Source organism: Typha angustifolia, chromosome 13 (assembly GCF_048772165.1).
Source record: "Typha angustifolia cultivar Huaian chromosome 13, ASM4877216v1, whole genome shotgun sequence".
Taxonomy (NCBI): domain Eukaryota; kingdom Viridiplantae; phylum Streptophyta; class Magnoliopsida; order Poales; family Typhaceae; genus Typha; species Typha angustifolia.
In genome coordinates, this window is record NC_133251.1 from 5959312 (window position 1) to 5982811 (window position 23500).

General features: G+C 34.9%; 2 protein-coding genes across 4 annotated transcripts; both read left to right on the forward strand.

Moving 5' to 3' along the window:
* The first annotated feature begins 227 nt into the window (after window positions 1-227).
* LOC140774005 (NADH dehydrogenase [ubiquinone] 1 alpha subcomplex subunit 2) lies at window positions 228-3534 on the forward strand. Its single transcript, XM_073116816.1, has 3 exons — window positions 228-405; window positions 504-610; window positions 3269-3534. The coding sequence occupies exons 1-3, from the start codon at window positions 320-322 to the stop codon at window positions 3370-3372; spliced, it is 297 nt and encodes a 98-aa protein (XP_072972917.1). The 5' UTR covers window positions 228-319; the 3' UTR covers window positions 3373-3534.
* Window positions 3535-7477: 3943 nt separating this feature from the next.
* LOC140773560 (uncharacterized) lies at window positions 7478-21801 on the forward strand. Of its 3 annotated transcripts, none has more exons than XM_073116180.1 (11): window positions 7479-7803; window positions 11125-11225; window positions 11310-11463; window positions 11541-11822; window positions 11912-12005; window positions 12237-12988; window positions 13078-13183; window positions 18132-18187; window positions 19929-20035; window positions 20125-20212; window positions 20954-21801. In XM_073116180.1, the coding sequence occupies exons 1-11, from the start codon at window positions 7651-7653 to the stop codon at window positions 21161-21163; spliced, it is 2103 nt and encodes a 700-aa protein (XP_072972281.1). In that variant the 5' UTR covers window positions 7479-7650; the 3' UTR covers window positions 21164-21801. The 3 variants fall into 3 exon arrangements, with proteins under 3 accessions (XP_072972282.1, XP_072972281.1, XP_072972280.1); XM_073116179.1 differs by having other exon boundaries at window positions 7480-7803; window positions 12234-12988; XM_073116181.1 differs by lacking the exons at window positions 18132-18187; window positions 19929-20035; window positions 20125-20212; window positions 20954-21801 and adding an exon at window positions 16572-18103 and having other exon boundaries at window positions 7478-7803; window positions 12234-12988.
* The last annotated feature ends 1699 nt before the right edge of the window (window positions 21802-23500 follow it).

Below are 23500 nucleotides of genomic sequence, written 5' to 3' on the forward strand. Positions count from 1 at the left end.
GGACTCGAGATTATTCATGCTCCATAAGAATTAGAGTAATCGAATACTTCTATTTACTTAATTTAAGTATTGGAAATCTCCATCGTACCTCCAATGGATATGTAATCAGGATTCGATCCGAACCCGGATACGTATCCGGTAGGATGTGTCCGACCCATTTATTAAATGGATCAAAAACTTGAGATCCGGATCCGATTATCTCGGCCTATTCGTTGCACTCACCAAGTTCCACCGCTTCGGTGGCCGGTGGCTCGTCCTACGAACTGAATCCCTAACAACAAGGGAAGAAAGGAGAAAGGTATCGGAAGATAACAGCAAGATGGCGTGGAGGGGTCACCTATCTCGCAATCTCAAGGAGCTCCGCTTTCTCTACTGCCAGAGCTCGCCCGGAAGCACCCAGACCCGGTACTGCTAATCCTCCTCTTCCTTTTTCTCGATTTCTATGTACTTTTAGTTGTATCTGTTTCGATCTTTCCGTAAAATTTGATCTACTTCTTCGGCAGAGAGTTCGTCCATCGGAACTACAAGGATCTGAAGACTTTGAATCCCAAGCTCCCAATCTTGATCCGGGAATGCAGCGGCGTCGAACCACAGATTTGGGCCCGATATGGTTGGTGATTCCACCCCCAATTCTCCAAAAAAATTTCTATATAATGAATGGATTAGACCCAGATTTACATGATATAAATTCGATTGCCGATGAACTCTCTTTGCTAATCTCGCGTTTTCCTATATATGTGTGTTTTGGAATAAAATTGGTCAATATCTATCAGAGAAGTTGCAAAAGGGATATTGTTTGGCTAGGGGGTGGAGAAATTGTATTTTCCATTATCAAGACATTATGAGGTAGTGATTTAGCATGAGGTGAGATGCACAGACCTAAGGAGGGAAATTTGATTTCTTTACTTTGTTGGGCTGAGTTTGGTTTAGTTTCAGACGATAGTACACCATGCTCAATTTAGAGAGCTTGTGTATGTGAAAAGATTGGCAACCCTGTCGTAGGTTACCTCATTTACTTATTAATGATTGGTTGACTGCAACTTGGAAATAATATATAGTTTCAGAAGTCGTTTCCTTTTGTTACTTTTGAGTCTTCAAGTACCTTCTGAGTCACATTATATCAATCGAGGTCTTAGGTCATCATGTGGTGGTCGGAGGCAAGAGGGATGCTATGCATCACCTCTTGTGTTACGTGCCAATATTGTGCTGACCATGCCTGCCCCTTGTGTTGGCAATTTATGGTTCTTTCTAGTGTAACTGGACACTAACTTTTTCCTCAGCTACCGTAGGAAAAATCATGAGTTTAGGATAAGAACACAGTATCATAGGATGTACTATTGGTTACTGCTACAAATCTATAATTAGGATGAAGGTTCATGTTATTTGTGATGCAAAAGAGGAATCTTAGCTGTGATATATGTCTAGGATAACAATGTGTGCAACTACTCTAAGAAAACATAATGTACTGCTATTTCTGATGATTGCCTCCAATTGCAAGGTGCAAGGGCTTCATTTAAGGAGTCATACTTAAACAGTTAAACTTCATGCTGGCAAGTACACTAAATGTTCCTCTTTACCTCTGTAAGACTTTCTCTATTATTCAATGTGACTTCTGTTTGTCTCTTCTATCATCCCATTGGACCATTCTGTTGCTTCCTGACCGGTTATTTTTTATTTTTTTCCTTTTTTCTTTTGGTACTTATCACTACCACCTGCAACTTGCCAAAATCTTATCATGTCAAGTTTGACATACATCATAAAAGGATCAGTTAAATAAGAATCAATAGAATTCATCAAGCTTGTAATAAGTGATTTTTCTTGTCACTTCTTTGAAGCATAATGGTAGTCTGCTCCATTTTGCATTGCTTACTTATGCCTTAGAAATGAAGAGAACTCCTACCAAAAATGAAATGAAGAGAATTCCTCATGCCAGAAATCTATGAACTCTCTCAAGAGTTTATATGTTTTAAATATTGAAATTTGAAGTGTTGTTCCTTTGTTGGGTGAGCAAAGATTGGAATCGCTATTCTAGAAAATATTCCAACTTGCTTGCTGGCTTTGTTGAATTGAGAAGACACACTCTTGTCTGATTTAATTTAATGAATATGCTTGAATTTTTGCTCCATTTTTTCTAAAGGGCATCAAGTTGATCACAGTCCTAAAACCTATCAGTTCCTTGTGGATCATTCTTTACTCTAGCCCACCACTTACTATTGGTATGATAGTGCTGACAAACATCTTCAATAGTGACAAGACCTAGAGGCAGTTGCACCATCTTGCTTGAGTTTTCAGTTTTCAGTTCTTCTCTTTTTTTTTTTTTCCTTCTCTTTAAACTTCAAGGAAGTTAACTACAATTTGCAGCAATACATGTTCCAACATAGATAACCTTGAAAATTATTAGACTTAAAATTTTCTTCCTTTATTCCTTGATGACTTAACATATTCATGTTTGTCTATTTCCTTATTCTAACTGAAATTTAAATAAATAATGGATCTAGAGATCTGTTATATACCATTGAAAAAAGAATCTATTGGATATTTGGATGTAAAACTTCTCAAGTTTTATAGTTCTTCCTGCATTCAATTAACATGTATGTCTACATGGTTTCTTCAGAGTCATGTTAATCATACTTATGCGGGCAAGTTGACTTGGGATTCATATATCTTTAATGTTATTTAAAATCATCTTGGGTAAACCAGGATATTGAGCAAAATCAGCGAGCCATTTAAATGATACCAGTATTTTAGGATGGAATATGGATTTTGGCTATCTACTAGCAAATATTGCTAACATTTTAAATGTAACTAGCAGAGTATCTCCACTGCAGTAAACAAAATAAAGAAGCTACTCTTTTTCAATATGCTTCTTTGGAATCTGAAATGATATATCAGTGAGAGGGGACATTTTGCACCAAATGTTTGTAGAGTGTTTGCCCATCATTTTTCTGTGTATTGATTATCATGGTTGTCATGTATAGAGAGATTAATAAGATTTCACGTCATCCTTTTAGTATAATGATTGTACAGTGTTTGTAAGCATTATCAGTGTTTGGTCTCAATATTGGCAACTGAGTTGTATAACGTATAGTCCTGAGATTCCATCTGGTGATTGGAGCTTATAATGAATACTTCGTCTAGCTGTTGAAGATCTTACCATGAATATGTTCCATTCCGGCAATAGAAATATGTATTTGTTGTGCACTGATATGTTAGGAATAGTTTCTTTAAACGTAAACCTTATGATATATTCATTTTTCAACATAATCAGATATGGGAGTTGAGAGATACGTACGCTTGGATGGCTTGACAGAAGCTCAGATCAGCAAGAAGCTCGAGGAACTGGTGAAGGCAGGAGAAGAACTTAAAGTTTGAGAACATTCAGTTTGCATGTGTTTGTCACATTAATTTAAATAAGAGGAACTGTCATGGACTACACTCAATTGTGATTCGGGCAATTCTGTTCTGCTTTTGTAATATTTGGATCTGTTTAGTTTAACCTAATGATTTGATGGGGAATCCTTCTTTGGTTTGACAGTTCTGTTCTGTTAGCGAATATATGTAGATCTTCAGAACTCTTGCCACATAGTATTGTCGTCTTGCTCGAGTACTGTAATATGAGAATATATAGATAAGAAGACCATCATGAACTGCAAAAGAGTGTCAATTAGACTGTTGGATGAAATGTTGGTTTATCTGTATCCTGCACCAGGACATTACTATGTGACAAGAGTTCTGTATCCTGCCTAACATGGTGCAAGATAATCTGACAGATAGGTTATTTTCCACTTGGAAATATACTACTTTTCAGATATATACAGTGACGTTTCTATGGATATACCAATCTGACTTGTCTTATTTGTTAGCATCAAGTTTCCACTATTGTAGTATGCAAAGTGCTTCACTGAGTTGATTCCATTTATTGTCAGTTCTTTTTAACTAATTTAAGTTTGTCAATTTTTTTTATTACGTCTCTAATTCACTTTGAAACTTAATTACAGAGACTAGCTAAATTGTAAAACTAAAATTATTAATTGGGTCGACGATTTATATTTAAAAATTATATTCTGGTCAGGGATTTTGTTGATATAGTAAATAAAATATACTTAGTTCTGTATTTAAATTATAAAATATAATAGATGTGTAAAAAAAAAGCTTGGGAGGGCTAGTTTGGTAAAAACAGATCTCTACTCCTACTTGTGTAGTTTCTTGATATTTTCTTTCTCTCACTTAAAAATAGTCACAATGTGGGTTTCAAGGACGATATAATGTTTCTATTTCGATTAGTTAGTTTTGATTTTGAAACTGAGCAATTTGCATTAAAAAAAGTCTAGTATTGGAAGTTTTAGTTTTAAAACAGTAAAGACTTTTTTTTACTCATTTAGTCTTAATAAAGTTAAATATAGACGGTTGTGTCTTAAAACTATACAAAAGACGGTAAAAAGTATGCTTATAATTTTTACGAGGTATGCATGTAAATCTAATAGAAAATAACAAGCATTGCCTATATAAATTATATATAAAAAATATATTAATTATACGTTTTTAATTTTGCCGAGATACAAGTGTAAGCTTTCAAGTTTGCAAGGTATACATATAAATGTATGTTTTTAATAAGAGTTATAAGTAGAAGAGTCCAAATTTACTATTCCAAAATTAAAGAGTCTAATATTATAAAATATTATAATTATAAGACTTTCTCATGCGAATCGCTCAAAAAAATTGAAATGAATGAGCCAAAAAAGATTGGTTTTTAGCGAAAAATCAACTGAAACCAATGATTCTCTCAAAATAGCAATCTTGTTAATTTTCTTAAGAGTGAAACTCCAAATTATAGTTTAGATTCTTATTTTCACTAATTCTAATCAGACCCTAATTCTTTTCCAATAAATGGTTGGAAAAATATAATGACATAACTCTACACACTCCAGTTGGGCAAATTTAAAATTTGAATAATAGGATATAAAATGAAAACCTTCAAAGCTCCTCAAATTCTTGTTTGTTTGTTAAATATTTATTTCACTTTGGTTGACAATTATATCATAATAATTTGGAAAATCTAACAATGGTGTTTATATACCAAAAACTCATCTTTTATCTACCTACTTACCTTAGACTCTTATATCTCATCCATCTGTAAGTAATGAGCAATTTGCATAATAAATCAATATAATTTATGTTTTTGCATCTTTGTCTATTTTAGTTTTCCTTTATAATTTTACCCATTTCAGTTATAAAATAATTATAATGCACTCACTCATTTAAATTGACAAATTCACATCACTTTGCATCATTAAATGTTGCTTCCACCATGATGCCCTAATAGCTGTTAAGTGGACAAAACAACATCACTTGCAACACTAAATGTTGCTTTTATTTATTTTATACTCATTATGAAAGAAAATATGTACATTGCGAAGAAATATGAGCACATATAGAGAGACAATAAAATACCTACCATTAAATGCACATACTCCTCGATAAAATCCATATTGTGCTCACGTGATCTGTTGGTCAAACATTTTAATAAAGTATATAAAATAATAAACCAAAATTTACCAAAAATAACCTAAGAAATAATATCCAAATTTACTGTAGGCCCTAACGAAACTTTAAAATATATGTCTATATCCAAAATGCGTAGGGACAACATGACTAATGCAAAAAATTAAATAACAATATAGCTAGTCCTCACTTACTTCTCCATGACCTCGATTATATCTACTAATCTGAAAAAAAAAATATTCCATCGAAAGATGGTGAACATAAAGCCCAGTAAGCATATACTTCTATAATATAATAATAGTATAATATAAAATATAATAATATAAATTATGCTTAAATGATAATGTATTAAATTCATATATTAAATAACATGTACATGGTGCAATGTCTAATACATATGGCATAATCATCCTAGTTAAAGAGCATACAATATGCAAAACATGTATTCAATCTTCATGTATGATGTATAATTGCTAATAAATAACACATGAATATTGATATCATAATATTATTACAGTATTAATGCTAGCATCATCACATTATGTTTATATTATCTTTAGATTACAGATGAGTTATTTGACTGAAATCGCTCCTAGTTATTTGCTTCCCTCTACGTAAAATGAATATAATTGCAACATAAGTAAAAGAACATAATATATAATATGAAACTTTCGTAATAAGGTTAGTTAGGTCAATTATTTGTTTAGTTAAAATAACTATTAAAAATACTAAACCCAATAGTTATTATAAATAAAATATTATTCACGGTTACTATAGTTCATCTCCGGATTCTGCCTTTAATATTTTAAACAAATGAATTACTAATTTCTTATAATTAAATTTATATAACTCGATTTAATAAAGTTAAACTAAATAAAAATAACTAAGAAGATTAAAGTTAAACCTAGCTATTGGGTATAATGGGTCTAACATCTTATTAGGTTGAGTTTCATGGGCTTATATGAAGATATTTTTAGTTATTTTTCATGGAAATATACTTATATATTGATATATAGTTTACTAAATATCCAATGTGGAACTAAAAAAATTATAGGAATATGCATACATTACAAGCCGGGCTATAGATGAGAGTAGAGGATGAGGTTTTTGGGCCGGGTCGGGCGCGCAAAGGCTTAGCCCATGCTGCCCACTATCATCTTGGGCTCGGATTAAGCCAGGTCTAAATCGGGCTCAGCCCAGTTAAAACGTGGCGAGTTTGGGCTAGGTTTGTGTGGGTCAAATGTAATGATCATGTCTACCCAACCTCACCCACCTCCTTCATTTTCTTTCTTGATGGAGTACTCATGGTGGGGGAAGAAAAAAAAAAACTCCATTAAGAGAACACTAATCCAATCAAAGATAAGTGAACTCAACCTAGAAATGCATCAACTAGATAGAGGATGGTAAGGAAAGTGATTCTCGTCAGAAAAGAACAAGTGATGGTGGTTATGACGGACAGAGCCAAGTCACAAGGTTGATAGAAAAATGCAACGTGAGATAGCCTCTTCCTTCCAAGAGTTAAGCAATTCGGTGGAAGGTGCCATCAGCAAGGCAAAATCGAGAGAAAACTTCTTGGGTTGGAGCCAGGTTGAACAACGATCGCTGGTCGACAAATTGACCGGATAAGAAGAAGTAGTAAAAATGTTGATATAACCTTCTATATTAGATGAAAATAAAATTAAATGCAAGTGTTGGGTTGAGCTCAATATTGTTGCAACAGAGAGAAAGAGAACAAAAAAAAGAAAAAAGAAAAGAGAAAGCTGAGAAGGAGAAAATACTTAGGGTTATCTTCGATTAAAAAACCTAATATTTGGATGATTTTGATGATTAAACGTAAAATATATGGATATAATGATAAATACTCAGGGTATAAACAATAATAATAGCAAAGCATATATATATTTTTAATTTTTCTAATTTTTTATACTTTATACAGTTTATAAGATCTGTTTGTATTTAGCCCTAAATCGATCCCAAAAATGGGTAAGAATGAAAAACGTATCGGTTTATAGTGCAAATCGATCCCAAAAATCAACATTTTCCATTTCACATCCCCTCCCCTGGTTCCTGTCTGGCTGTCTCTCATACCTCAAATTGGGAATTTAGCATCAACTCCGTCTTGTCACACCCAACCATCGGAAGCCCGAGATGGATGAAGAGAAGATGGAGGAGAGGGTGTTCTCGTGGGAGCCTCGATCGTTTAAGATGGATCGAATGTCTCCTGTGGCGTCCAGACTCCGAGACGCTGTCTCCGAGAAGCTTTTCCACTTCCTCGGCAACTACTCCGACGAAGTACTTGCGGTACGCCTCCCATCCATCTATCCCTATGCCCTATGATTGTAATGTTCAACAATAACCCTAATCTCTCAAACGCACGAACTAGTTCTGAATCGTTGTCTTGGTGAATTTGGAAAAGAAAAGGCTAAGTTTAGTGCGTCTTACTTGTGATTTTAGTTAGATTTTCTATTTTTTGCTGATGATCTCATCTTTTTTGTTCTTTTTTCTGTTCTGTATTTTCAAAACTGTTAAAGGTGATTTTTAATGAGATTCTATTAGAATTGATGCCAGCTGATCTTTGGGATAATTTCTGAATAGTAAAGAAGTTTTAACAACTCTGCTATGGTTGTATGCGCTAATTTCTTCTGCTCAAGGAATCAAGGATCCTAATGTACGGAGGATGAAAATTATAACATAGATAGGCTACTCGTAGTTAGTGAAATATACATTTTTATTTAGCTGTATAAGTTTACATTTTACAAAGAAAGTAAAGTTCCTTTACTCTTCGAAAGAGTCTGAAGGAAGGTGGTAGAAAAATGAGTATGGTTTATGGGTTGATTTTCCTTTAAGGCAGCAGAAGAACTAAATGAAATGAGATGGAGACAAGGATTGAAGGAGACTGGAACTAACAAAGTTGACGTTTGATCATAACAAAGGATTGAAGGAGATTGGAACTAACAAAATTGTACCTATGAGATTTTTTGTACACTTTACACAACTTCTTTGCTTACGGGTAACATGTTATCGTCATCATCATGTCATCTTTGCTTTCGGTTGTATATCATATACGTAGTACTAGGGAGGCGAAATGGACTTGCTGGATTCGTAAGATGCTTGAGCTTGTCTTGATTATGGATTGAGTCAATTTCAGTCTTTTACCAATTGAACTGAGCTAGAGCTGAAGTCTTGTGCTATTTAATAATTGAGCTGAACTTGAGAAAGACATATTAGTCAAGCTCAGTTGAAATATCCCGATACATACAGTTTATAAGTGCTTACTTTTAACTTTAGTATTTATCTGTTTGAGCCATTAGATATTGGTATAATGGTTGCAATATCTAAGACTATGAAACAATTAGATATTTTCTTCTTCTTTAACTTCTCAAAACCTAGAATTGAAATAACAAAAATGCCAATCTTTCTCCCTCTTTGAGTGTCCATCACCTATTGAATCAGCAATCATCTTGTCTCTGAGGAAGGCAGTAGATGCATCATTGACTTTGTGGTTATCAAGCACCATAACTGCCAGCACCATCTCCTCCTCTATGCACACCGCACAAGTATGCCACTATTGACACTGCATTCCACCTTGCTATATACCTTTTTTTTTAAAAAACTTTTGTTACTTTCTCTTCAACCCCACCAAGAACTTTCTCTTCAATGTTGAGCTATACCTTGATGACTCCATCGTCTTGGTGCCCTCTTTCTTCACCATGACCACCAATTGTGCCTCTACCTTCTCAACTCTATCTAGCTTTTGCAACTATTTCCTCCTCATTGCTGCCTCCTCGAGATTGCGGTCTTTGACCACTCATATTAAACATCCTTTAGAGTCCCGAACCTCCTCCTAGATGTGGTCCTTTGCCACGCCCTCCTTCAGTGACTATCCACTCAACATCTCTTTCCTTGTCTTATAAGAATAAGTGTAATGTACTTAGCTCAAGTCATCTCGGTAAATAGGTGAGATAATCATGAACCATGACATTCTTGGCTTAACTTTTTCTCTACGACCTTGTGATTCATTCTCTATCTTAAAATCAACACAAGCTGAGGGTTTCTCGCTCATGCTTGGCTTGTTTAATCCTCATGCATAAGACAACCAATCGGGCTTTCAACAAACCTAAAAAAAAAAATAAACAGGACAATCGGTTCAGATTCATGGTAAGGCTCCAAAAACTTTGAAGGACTTGAAAGGGAAAGTAAAGAAGCAAACGAGATAATGGAATATACTGCTATATTAATAAAATAAAATAAAATGAATATGTACAATGAGAAGAGAAAGTAGAAAGTCCATTTATAATTTTACTTTATTGGGAACATATAATGTTGATTACATGTAGTATGCAAAGTCACTCCTTGATGTGCATCTTGAAGCATCGGTCTTCTAAAAGGTGTCATTAACCTTGATTCGTGAAGGCTCACATCTTTAACTCCAAAAATGCTCAAAAACTTGGTTGTTTTGATTGTTAATAGTAAAGGTTTTGATTGGTTAAATGTTGAATAAGCTTAAATGAGATGGATATGATAGGTCATTTAGGGATAGTTTTTGCTTTGGATAGTGGGTAACGAATAGTTCTATGATGGGATATAAGTAGAGAAATGGTAAAAGAATATAGAGGATAAAAACAAGAAATTTAGAGAAGAGGGTAACCTTGAATTGATTAGAAATAGAAGATGGTCTTACATCTAGGGGTGAAAACGGGTCGGATTAACTCCGACCCGACCCGACTCGGATCGGATTATTATAAAAAATTTCTATCTGATTCGGATACAGTTAGAATTTTTGAAAAAAATTCGGATTCTGATTCGGATACGGATTCGGATACGGATATCGGATATCCGTTTACCCGCATATTTTTTTAAATGATTTACAGTTTTTAGTTTGCTTATTTAAATAGTAAATATTAATATTGTTACTAATAATACTTTATATATTATTTATAGAGATTAATTTCTCTAATTTTATATATTTGACATACAAAAAAATTATTTGTTGTAAAACTCTTAATAATTTTGTGTTAATTATATCTAAATAAAATATTATAATTATTTTAATTTCAATTAATATTCGTTTAAGATCCGATCCTTTATCCGAAAATTATCCATATCCGTTTAGTTAAGATATGGTTTTAAATTTTCCTATCCGTCCAATATCCGTATCCGAATCTGTATCCGGACTAAAAATATGGATTCGAATATGGGTTGAGCACTATCCGATCCGTATCCGATCCGTTTTCACCCCTACTTACATCTCACACCTATCCTGATCACATCAAAAAGGAGAACCAACATATATGACATAAATGAAAAGAGGGGAGAAAAATGGTTTCGTTCATTTTCCAAATTGCAAGTGCCTAGAGACCTCTTGTTTCTGAACTGATTTTTCAGTCTTTCCTTGCCATTATACCGGGCAAACTTTTGCCGCTTAAAGATATCTTGATCAACATTTGCCACTGTTGAGTTAGACGTTAATTTCTTTGTACGTCAACATAATTGTGTTATTTACCATGGGTTTAATACTGGTTTTGTTGTATGCACCTTTATTGCCAACTTCATTAATCATTGGTTGATTTTTCTTACATTGGCACTGATCTCTTCTTTTCTTTCTTCCCCTCTTAAATGAAGGAGTATATTGTAGTGCTTGTCTGTAATGGAAAACATCAAACTCAGGCACGAGATGACCTGGAGGCATTTCTTGGGGAGGACAGTGGCAGATTTGTAGCATGGTGTGTTGATCGCTAACCAATTTATTATGTAATAATGTTATTATTTTGCTTCATGTTAGATTATTATATCGCATTGTTATATAGGCTCTGGGATCATCTTAGTAAAGAAGCTAATGTTTCAGAGTCACCTTGTGACTCTTCAAGTATCCAAGGTGGGGTAGAAAATGTTGGCAATAATAGTGAGAAGGAGCAGAAAACTAGCAGGCTTGCAGATATCCACTCTAGTGATGCTACCATGGTAATAATCTTATTCATTCTCTTAATTAACAAAGCATAAAAAACATGCAATGAGATGGTGATCTATTATTTTTACAGTCTAAAGATGGGCCTTGTGGGGCTTGTGAACCACTGAAGAACTCAGTAAAATTGAAATGTTTAAGTGCTATTGGAATTCCAGAGAGCCACCAACCTTGTTCTTCAGCTGATGCCCAAATTAATGCTGAGGGATCACTAACACATACATATGAAACTCTTGAGAAGATAGGTGCAGCTAATGAAAGCCGCAAAGGGACTGGAAATGTGTCTTCTTGCCTGAATAATTCTGAAATATTAACTGGTGATGAGCAATTCCACCAGTATGAAAGTCAGCGATTGAAGGTTGATAGACCAAGTCTTGTGTGTTAGTTTATCACTTTAATTTCTAAAAGACCGGGAATCTAACTTCATCATTCCAAATGGTAGAACAGATAACCCAGAATAATTCCAGTACCATAGCTTATCGAAGTCTTCCTGTGGCAAAGTCAGAACAAGTTATGAGGAATATCCAGTCAATTAGCGAAGGTAAGTATTTCATTATCTCTTTTCTGCTAATGTTTTTCAGGCAGCTATGCAGATGTCTCCTTACATACCAGAATATTAGGTTCTTCTGCCACAGAGTAGAATATGCTCAATCCTTGTTAATACTTAATCGCTAATAGTGGGATTACATTTATTTGGTAAATTGAATGACTAAAGTCCTTTTTTTATATGTGAATGTCACACTACTCCATTGTCTGTTTTTTCATGCAGAAGATCTTCAAGATCTATCTACAAGAAATGCTTCTGCAAGAAGACTGCCTTTGAAAGCTGTGGATGTTACATCACCTCAAACTACAGAGAAACGTGGTAATGTTTGGGATAGACTTGGGAAACCCAAAAAAGAAAATGATAATTTAATACGAGAAAAAAAATACAAATATGGTCATAATGGAGATCGAAAAGAGCTTAATTCCTTGGTTGAGCCTGACGCAAAAGTAAGTTGTAAGATGGCTAGAAGATCAGCTGTGATGGATAAAGGTTGTAGCAGAATCATCTTAAACAGCCAAGCAGATGAATATAAAATGCAAGAGCATGATCTTAATACGGTTCACAATCTTAATCACATGGAAGTTCTAAAAAGAAAGAGACAGTTTAGTCAGATTGATTCTGGCAGCAATTATATTTCCTCATTTGGCTTCAGGAAAAATCACATCCACGATAGAGAGACAACTATCAAGACAAATGGAACATTACATGTAGCTAACCAATTGCAAAGTTTGAATCAGTTTAGGTCTGAGGCTAAAAGTTCACATCCGGCGATTTCTGAGCCTGCAAGCCATTTAACGAAATCTTCAAATGTAGTGCATCATTCAGCATCTGAAAAATTATCTGAACCTCAGTTGTACAAATTTTCAATGACCAAGCCTGTGAACTTACCAGTGCCAGTTGGCAGTCGTCCACCAACTAAACCTGAGTGTCTTAGCAACACAGCAGATGGAAATGAAAATAATAAGCCTATGCAAGATGTAAGATATCTTGAACTGGAAACATTTAAAATTTTAAATCTTCTTACCAATTCCTGATATAAATTTCTTTCTTTAAACTTCTCATGCAGGAAATGTTAGATGTGAAGTTAAAACTGCGCCAAGTAGAAATGGATATGCTTAAGCTCCGCTCAAAGCAGGTGGAAATGAGCAATTCAAAACGAAATGCACCTCTAGGTTTTTGACTCCATCTTATTAGTTAACCTCTCTTTTACTTGTGCTAAATCATCTTTTCAGAGAAATCTTATATTATGTGTTTGACATGTAGAAGTGTGTACGTGGTTTCATGATTGGCATTTGTTTTTGTTGAAAGTGCTTGCTCAAGTTTTGGGTGTTACTGGGTCTCATACAGAATACATCTGTGGTTGGAGGTACTAAAAGAACTTTGGGAGGACAGTTTTTACAATTCCAAAGTTCACCGGCAGAATGAGTTGCTCATAGGTCCCTTAGTTATCCTGCTATTAGATTTTATTATGTTGAGTCTGTCCATTAGAATGATATATTTTTTTTAAAACTTTAAGTGATAGTAAGCATGTAAATCCTTCAAATATTTTTACCTTCCAAAGTCCTTGGGACCATATTTGATTCCCAAAAAAGGAGAAAGGAGAAAACGAGAGTATTGGAATTTTAGGACAGTGCATACTTGATATGAAGTATGAACACTCTAATAAAGTGCACAGAAGAGATTCTTATGGGCACCCTAATAGATAGGTAAAAGCGAGATTCTCGGTTTAGGGATCAGGATGGAATGCTTGAAAAAATAATATATATCGACCATATCCACTATATCGATCTTCCGTTTTGGATTATTCGAATCGGGGATAGATCGAATTGGCCGTATCGGCCAATCTACTTCGGCGATACAAATTGGGATTGATTGATACTTCAATCCATGGATGAAAGATCCCCTTTCTTTAGTGTATTGGAAAATATTTTTGGTGGCGCTTGACGGGGAGCACACTGGCCGCCCCACTAAGCTAGAAGGCACTAGAAGAAGGCAATGACCCGCCCTAGCTTCGAAAAGCGCTTGGTGGGCTGCCTAGCAAACCAAATCAATGAAGGGATCGAGTAAGTTAACTTTGGTTTGAGAACTAACCATTTAAAGGAAAAACCCAAATTGCTTTGTCTTCTTTCTCAAGCTCAAGAATCCTTTCCTTTTCTCACTCCAGAATCCTTTCCTTCTCTCACTCTAGAATCTTTTCCTTCTCTCACTCTCTCTTTCGATCATTCTCTCCTAAGCATCCACAATCCTGGACGACGCATGCACGGGAATAGTAAGTGGCGCAAGGCAATGGTTGTGAGCCATCTTCCTCTTCCTCCCAAGTAGCACGACGAGCGACGGTGTTGGCGGCTGGCAAAGTTTGGCAATGACTCGGACGATGAAGTCAGTTATTGCTCTTTCTCTCTCTCTATCTCAAAATGGGAGCTCTAAGAAGGGAAGGAAGGAGTTAAAAAAATAAAAAATAAAAGAATGAGGATATTTCTATATTGCTCTCCCACTCTTAGAGGCCACATGCTTACCCACATTGCCACCTAACTTTGGTTAGGTGAACCTCTTAGAGTTATGTTGGACATTAATAGAATATGTAATATAAATTTTGGTATTTTGGTGTAGTACATTATTACAAAATATATATATAAATATATATAATATTAGTATTAAAAATATATCATATATTATTATTTTTAAATTTTTTTATATAAAAAAAATACTAGACAGTCTTGTCACCCACCTTTTGCCTTGGCGCTAGGCGGTAGAGTGTCCACCCGCCACTCGTTGCCGCTTTTCAAAACATTGCTCTTTCCCTTTGCAACGTACTCTCCTGTTCCTTATTCTTTTCTTTATAATCATATTGTTTTTGTCAAATTTTTCCTTATTATGTTTTGGAGTTTCGTTTTCAATTTTGGCTGGTTCTGGTTTTAACCCTAGAGAAAACGGAAAATTTGGGTCAAAGTGGAAGCTGATAATGTTGCAAATTAAAGGTGAGAATTATTAATTTTGCAATTGTATGCCTTGATCAATGGTTTCCTCAGTTTTGATTAAGTTTCACCAGATACTGTTCTATCTCGAATGAAACTTCAAGCCATATTTCTGATATACCTTACTACCAGGTCTCGTGAAACCTATGTTCTTTCTTCTGCCTGACCTATATCTCGAGCAATTCCTATATAGGGTTCAATTATAGTTGTAGCAGGACAGCTGCTCTCCCTAAGTTACTAAATCTAGCAGCTTCCTGCCCTTGTTCATTTTATTTCTTTTTCTCGTACTGGATGGAATTTCCATGAGAAAAGTGGTGTCATGGAAGATCCTGAAGAAAAGATACAGCGACAGGACTTCTTCACTGAGATTAGAGGGTTAAGTTGGACTGATGCAGTCAATTCAGATGGTTGTGATTGAGAATATGAAAATGCATAAAAAACTGAAGATATTCTCATTTGGCTAAAGCAATGATAGAACCAAAGATCATAGAAATTCTCACTGATGAGTGGACTGGCACTGGCCAATGGTTTATAACTGCAACAAGTTGGAATATTTCAAGTACTCCCTGTGGTAAAATTATGGATATTCAACCACTATAGTCATCAAATTCAAACTGAAGAAAGAAAGACTGATGATGTTAAAGATCTTGAACATATTTAAGTTTCATATTCATTCTGTTGAACTATTCCCAAAAATTTTCTATTGGATTTTGTTGCAATTAAGTAATTAATAATTTAAATTGTTGAATACAAGAGTATCTCTGTTAAAATGATTGAGTGGCTGGATTTCCATTAGACTACAGCATCATATTACAAACATTTGTCATCTCTTGAGACTAAGATTTATGCAGCAGAAAGAATTTACTGCAATATAGTTTTTGGTTTCAATTGGGCCATCTCTTTGGCGTAAACTGCTGTTTGGTAGTGTCAGAAAGCTCTAGGGAAGTCTGTTAGGTTTCTAGATAAGCTTTACATGTGTAACTTGAATGTAGTTAATATCTGATTAATATTATCTTAAATTCATCTAAGATGAATTTTACTTTCATCTTGTGAATATCGTGTTTCTGAAGATGTTGTATTTGCTCCTTTTAGTTATTTGGACTGCCCCATCATGCCAAAAGAAGGAAGAAGAAAAAATGATTGTAGACCTTCTCCCTTGAAAAGTCTGTTCAACTTTCTTTCAGGATCTATGTATCTCCTATCTAGTTAGTGTTTGAGGTATTAGGCTGTAGATTTTTGTGTAACTTGTGAGAGATCTTTGTGAACTTTTTCTGACCACAGATGGAAGAAAACTTAAAGGGTCTATCTCTGAGAACTCCCAGTTTTATTATTTTGTGATCTCTCTGTTGTGTTAATTTGCCTCTCCTGTTATCTCATTTGAAATTTTTATATTGTCCTTTTCTTTGAGACTGATTTTCTTTTAATCCTTCTCCAAGTTGAAACCAATATATATTCTTTCTGCATCTTATAATAATGATATCTGATAGAGAAATTAGCTTTAGACTTTATGGCATTTGCAATTTTTTTTCTGAAATTTAATGCGAAAAATAGCTTTAATTCATATTTTGAGCACATTCTGTCTTAGGGCTAAAACCGACCTGGGCCTTGTTGAGTTTAGCTGAAGGTGGCTAACTATTTTGCTGGGAAAAATGGAAATAAAGTCTGTGCTCCAGTGGCAAGTGAGACGGCCAAAAAGCAAGAGGGAGTATTGTGTAGTCGAAGGTCCTAGCCAAGAGAGACTGGGAGAAGTGGTGAATGGGCAGGCTGAGATCTGTGGAATAGTGATTGTGAAATGAAGGGCCACTTGGCTGGAAATACAATAGTGAAAAGGTGGTTATCTTGTCATCCTTGTGATGACATGTAGTCAGAGAGAGGGAGAAATGCCACATCTTAGTATTGTGAAGTCAAAGGTCCTAGCCAAGAGAGACCGGGAGAAGTGGTGAATGGGCAGGCTGAGATCTGTTGAGTAATGATTGTGAAATGAAGGGCCACTTGGCTGGAAATACAATAGTGAAAAGGAGGTTATTTTGTCATCCTTGTGATGACATATGTAGTCAGAGAGGGAGAAATGCCACATCTTACAATAATGTGGCTTGGGTTAGTGTGGTTGATGTAATCTATAGAAGCCTTGTACATATATTTTTATCCTTGTTTTAACATATTATAGAAATTGAAGCCTAATGTACTTTTCTTCTCCACCTACCAAACATGTCTTGCTTCAACTGTTTGGCTGGATATGTCTTTTGAGGTTTGTGAAAATTTTCTATTGAGTTGTTTTATGTCATGTGGTCACATCAAATTCTTTAGCTATAACTCAAGTGTGCCGATAAGGATTGCTACCTAAGACTGCATACATAACTTGCACTGCTGTAGCCTTGTGTAGTGGTACACCTTTTCTGTAATAATACCTGGATTTGGATTACACTAGTTACTGATTGACTGTCATTATGCATGTCTAAGCACTAACGTTTTCCAATTGATCTATCCTGTTAGGTTTTTTCACTGATATCATCTTCGACTTGCATGTCATATCTGTCATTTCCATTTATTCTGGGTCTTGCTTAACTAGCTTCTCAAACATTGGACTTGTGCTTGATTTTTTTTTCTTTTTTGAGATTATTTCACCATTCTCAAACTCCTTTCCTTTTTCTTAACACTGTAAGTGTTAATTATGTTATTCTGAGATGATAATATCAAATTTCTCCCTATTAAGATAAATTGGCAAGTGTATGTAGAATGTACTAAGTCTTTTAAGTATCAGTGGCACTGTGTGTGCTGTCAGGCACATCTTGTCAGTGAGCTGCTGACACAAAAAAATGAGTTGCATCGTGGTATAACTTCCAGTGCCTTTCACTGCCTTTCATCAGCCCCCTGTAATCTATATAAGTTTTCTCTACCTTATAATTTCTTTCTGCTGCCTGTAGACCAAACTGTGTCAAAAGAGATTAAAAAATTGCTGATACATAGTAACTATTCAATATATTTTATGTTTACAGAAACATGCACAATGGAAATACATATACACATATCTTGTAATAAATGAATTATCTCCATATGTATATTGTTTGTTTTAGTTAACAAATAGTCTTTCTTACGACATCTTATTTGACATCACAGTTTTGCCATTTTCTTTTCCTTTTTGCAGGCACACAAAATCATTTAGAGGAGGATACTGAGTCAAGGACAGTTCTTGTGACAAATGTAAATGGCAGTTGAACACAATCGCTGTCTTTTCTTATCTTAGTTTCACCCATCTGCTTTACCGTGAAATGATCCTTCTAAGATAGCATAGCTTATAAGCATGAATATTGATGCATAAATGTTTTTGATTTCAGAGAATCTCACCTTTTTTTGTAGATGCATAATGCCTTCCCCCCCTGTATCTCTTTCAGTTTCTTAAAGTTTTATGTTGGTTGTATTGGTAAAGGACAAGAACTTACGGAATCTACATTTCTTTAATATGCTTTAACTTCAAGAAATTTTAAAAATGGAGGGTTGCTTATAGGGTTCTGTGTTTGACATGTGGTGATTGTGGAATACAGAATTAAGGTAGATTGTTAATATCAGCATGGGTATAGATGATTACAAGATTAGTAATATGATAAAGGTAACTTTCAATACTAAAATTTCTGGGGCTTCTGTCCATCCGCCCACCTTGGAGATTGATGGATGGATATTGTCTTATGAGTCTCAATGTACATTAAACAAAAATTAATGTGCCACTGTGCCTCTACGCTGAGAAGGACTACATAAGGAGTAGCATTTGCATTTGAGTGACTGAATGAGAATCCTAATTATGTCGAATGGAAAATTCAACTTTCTGTCTGTGATAACATCAATTTTACATGCTATAGAAATCTGGACAACTAGAAAACATGGTCAAGAAGGATGCCAGTTGAGGTGGATTCTTAGTAGGAAAGTGTAACAGAATTTTCACTTATTTTTAGCGAGTTGGGGGTGGCACCAATATTATTAATGAGATGGTTTATCCTTTTAGAAATTTTACAGACAGTACAATAAAACATTAAGAGCATTTTGATATCATAGGAAATGCCAGAAGAGCTCTTTTGATGCTATTTGAATGCCAGAAGAGAGGAGAGCCAAAAACAGGTGTGGTTTATCTATAGTGGAAGACCTAGAAGTCTTAGAGCCTTAGAGATTGTAGGATGTTTCCCTGGATGGGTCTCAATATCTGTCATGCCTAATGCTTTAGTTCCTAAATATCATGGCGATGCCTCAATGGTACAAGAGAGAGTTTGCTCATGTGTTATAAGGGTGCTGGTGCAGGTAATCTTGCTTTATGAGGAGCATTATATGCATGTAGGAGAACAATTTGATCCCTTGAACACTTCAACGAGAACGGCCTTCTCTTAGCGGACTAACTAAGGGCTAGTTCAAGTCCGTATGGCACTGCAAACTTTTTGGGTTATTTGTCAAAGTACATGGGAGGCCTTACCTTTTTTTTTAATGTTTGATGAAAGTCTGTAGACAAGGAGGTCCTACTTCAGAGTTCTTACTGTCTTCAATTTGTTGTATTATTTGTATCTGATTTATTCTCATTTAATGCAAGAAAGTAGGAGTGAGTTTCTACTGCATTCGTGTATATCTCTATTTGATTTATTTGAAAGTGGATGCTTCTATATATTTTGAATAATGTTAAGAAATCAAAATCTTTTTAATCTGATTTGCTTTTAAACATATTGTGGAAGAGTTGTGACTCAGATACAATGACATGAGATGCCATAGCAATATACTTCTTATTGATATATATCAATCAACTGTAGTCTTCTAGTTTTGCAAGGATCTGTTAGTATGGAATTTGTAATGTTTACATACTGAATATATCTCCTAGTCTTGATCATTTCTGACGTTCTCTTTGCTACTACCACTACATTAAATTAGGAAACTTCATGTGTGATGGCTTTTTGATGTATTTTTGTAGGTACATTTTGGAGCATCAAAAGAAGCATTACTCTCACATTTCACAAAGTGTGGAGTTGTTATCAAAGTTGTCATGCTAACAGATACCATAACGGCTCAACCAAAAGGGTATATACTATGCAACTACTTTTCATGAACTATGTGATTAATCAACATCAGCCCTCCTGGAATTGGTTCAAACTGATGGCCCCCTTCAGGGCCGCATATGTTGTTTTTGCCAGAAAGGAGTCTGTCGAGAAGGCATTATCATTGAGTGGTACCTCGTTCTTTTCTCGAGTTCTGACGGTATGATTTTATGAGACTGCTGCTATTTGTTCATTCTTTTATTTTCCTACGTGTCATAAAATAACTAATGAAATTCAAATGAATGTCAGCTTACAAGTTTCTGAATATAAACCAGTTACTTCTCAGATTTATTCAGCCTTTTGATTTATATGCTTTTGAATATAAACATTAGCTATGACCGTTGCACTAATGGAATTTGCAGAAGGCATTTTTTGCTAATAGGTCGAAAATGCCCTTAGGAATTTCACAATAAATAGGAAGTAAATAGTGAGAATGATGGTTTCTTATATTTTATTAATTGTCAAATAAAAGACAGAAACTACTCAAAATAGTTATGAAGGTCTGTGATTCTCAATAGGACTGATTTTACTAACTTCTGTGTTTAGCCACATGCATTATCTTGATCTACCACATTTTATTTGTTTTGTTAACCGGTGGAAGTTCAAAGTTAATTATCTTATTTCAACCTTTGACAGTTCTCGACCTGGTATATTCTTAACCAAAGGGTTTCCAGTGTTTGCTGTAATTATGCTTTAAGACCAATGTCCTGGCCTAAGGCCCTAGTTGGTTTGAGTATCAAATTGTTTTGTGGATTTGTGTGATGTTTAGCTAATAGGGTAAGAGGATAGATAAAGTTCTGGAGTTATGACGAGTTCTCTGGTTGGTGCTCTTCTACTGACTGACATGCTATGCGATACAATTTGAAATTATTTGCTCGTGTTCTCAAGGATTCCTTTTCAGGTAATGCGGAAAGCAGACATGCCTCCTGGATTTTTGGTTCCAGCCCAGCAAGTTGCGAAGCCATGGTGTCCTCAGCCATTCCAGAAGGCACCATACCAAGGAAATTGCACAAGTTCTCACCTTCAATGGAGGCGTGATCAATCTGCAAGTAGGGAAAGCTCTTTGTCTTCTGCTACAAATGAATTGGGATCTTCAAAGACAAGGGAGTAAAGCAAACATCCGGTGCTTCTGGGGTTCTCGGAAGAGTTAAAAAGAAAAGAGAGAAGATCCTTGATATAACAAATTCAGGTCTGAGGGGAGAGAAGGTTATCTGAGTCTAGATGCTTTAAGGACCTAAATAAATTTTTAGGACAGAATGATTACGTCGATCACCACATTGCTATTTGCAATGTTCGCATCCAAAACCTTTTGTCGCTTCAGACTTTATATTATCATGCTGCAGATCAAGATCTTTTTGGAGATAGATTGGAACTCTTTTTTTGGAGAATATGTGGAGCACTTTTAGATTTAGGGGATCACTTCTTCCCATTTCATGCGACCTGCACGACCTACGACTGTTCTTCCTGGCGTCTTCCTATTGCACCACCCTGTACTTGGATACGAGGAGAAAGAACAGGCCAGAACAGTGTATCATGCTTTTGAACTACCTTATTCTGTTTTAGAGGCTTAAACTCTAGAGTTAATTCTCATCCATTTTGATGTAGTCCATCTTTCCCTCATGGTTCTTTTAGTGCATATGAAAATTATAATTCATTTTCTGAGCTCACAAGCATCTGAATAACTTCTTATTGTAAGAAATCTCTAGCAGAAAGAATGCAGCTATGACACAAATTGCTGCTGTTGCCTTATTTCACCGGAAATTCACTTTGTTATTTCGTTAGATGCAGAATAGATCACCTGCAAGTCTGGATTGTAAAAGATTACTGTTTGGTTTTAGATTGATGCTTAGCATAAGTTCCAGAGTAAGATGGCTCTTATTCACTGGTGGAATATGAATATTCTTTTAGGATAAATAGTTGTTTCACAATGCATGAGTTCTTAAAACTTTACTCTGGTCGAGCACCATTGTTGACTACAGCAAATGCTGCCTGAACTGCCTGTCATATTCTGGAATGGAAGCATGCCCGTTATAAGTTCCCAGAGGATGATTCGAAGCTAAAGACATCATCCTTCTGATATATAAAGGTCTGTGCTGGATCAACTCCCTGCAAACAACAGGAAGATTTGCTCATCAAAAAGTACTGCAGCAGTGGATTATTATGCAGAACTAATCACAAGAGAATCAATTGATTTTTCTCTTCAGATGGATTTACAAAGAGAATAAGATGGCGAGTTGATCATATTACTTTAGTATAAGATAATTCTCAGTGTCCCACATTAGCTAATAGAGTAGTATTAACACCAAAAGGCCATCAATGTGGCATAATTCAGCCCACCTATATTTAGCTGGATTTTGTCAATGTGACTAGATTACATTCAGGCCAGGAGGATCTTCCTGTTTAGGACGTTTCTATGCAGTCAATTTATGTAATGCATCAATTGATTTTGGAACCAATTTTGACTTGAATATCAAGTCCAATACCTCAAGTAAAATGTTCAGGATAAAAGGGAGCCTGTTTAATATAGCTTCCAGATCTTGAATATTAGAGCAACGCTCTTGTCCTTTGTTAAACTAAGAGCTGTTAAGTCCTTGCTGACTTTATCCAGCTTTTGTTTCAGTTTTTTGTTCTTCCAGTTAGTCTCTCCCAATTGCAAGATCTTTCATTTGAACCACATTATTCCTCACTAGTGCATTATGTGGCCAATCTCGCATGTTTTTTTATTTTTTTTGTTGGTGATTACACTACCGATTGTAGTATAACGAAAGATTTGATACTAGGTAACTCGGATAATTTGCAGTAAAAAACTTTTAGTTATCTAATTGGTAAAAATAGGCCCACGCATTTATCGAATTATAAATTCAGATATTTTTTTTACTAATTTAAACTAATTTATCCTTTTAATCTCGATGTGCACATTGTTAAAAATCAGAGCGTATATTTTACATAAGCGATGCATATAAATTATATAAGTGATGCGTGACATTTTTTTTTAAATTTTAATGCTCACATTGTTGAAAATTACAGTGTAGATTTTGTACAGGAGATGCGTATGTATTACATAGGTGATGCGTCGTGTTTTTTTAAAATTAAAGCATACCTTTTGCATAGACAATACGTATAAATTACATAAATTATGTGTCTTTTTTTTTTTAAATCTCGATATGTATTTTTTAAAAAATTAAAGCATATATTTTGTATAATCAATGCGTATAAATTATATTTGTGATGCGTAATGTTTTTAGAACATAATAGTCTTTTTAAGATTTGTTAAGGCTAAGTCACTAAAAACGGGTCCAAAATTGCAATTTAATAAATTAGAAAACTGAAGGGTCTATGTTACATATGGTGATATATAAACTAAACCCATATTACTCTAGTTTACTAACATCCCAAAATATTATCAAATACCTACCCGGTTACACCCTTAGACATCATACTCCAGAAA

Excerpts from the sequence above, each read along its gene's own strand:
- LOC140774005 (XM_073116816.1), top strand. The coding sequence starts at position 320 with ATGGCGTGGAGGGGTCACCTATCTCGCAATCTCAAGGAGCTCCGCTTT. Across the intron at positions 406-503 it reads CCCGGAAGCACCCAGACCCG|AGAGTTCGTCCATCGGAACT; the intron begins GTACTGCTAATC and ends CTTCTTCGGCAG. Across the intron at positions 611-3,268 it reads ACAGATTTGGGCCCGATATG|ATATGGGAGTTGAGAGATAC; the intron begins GTTGGTGATTCC and ends CAACATAATCAG.
- LOC140773560 (XM_073116179.1), top strand. The coding sequence starts at position 7,651 with ATGGATGAAGAGAAGATGGAGGAGAGGGTGTTCTCGTGGGAGCCTCGA. Across the intron at positions 11,823-11,911 it reads ATGAAAGTCAGCGATTGAAG|ATAACCCAGAATAATTCCAG; the intron begins GTTGATAGACCA and ends ATGGTAGAACAG. Across the intron at positions 13,184-18,131 it reads AAAACGAAATGCACCTCTAG|GCACACAAAATCATTTAGAG; the intron begins GTTTTTGACTCC and ends TCCTTTTTGCAG.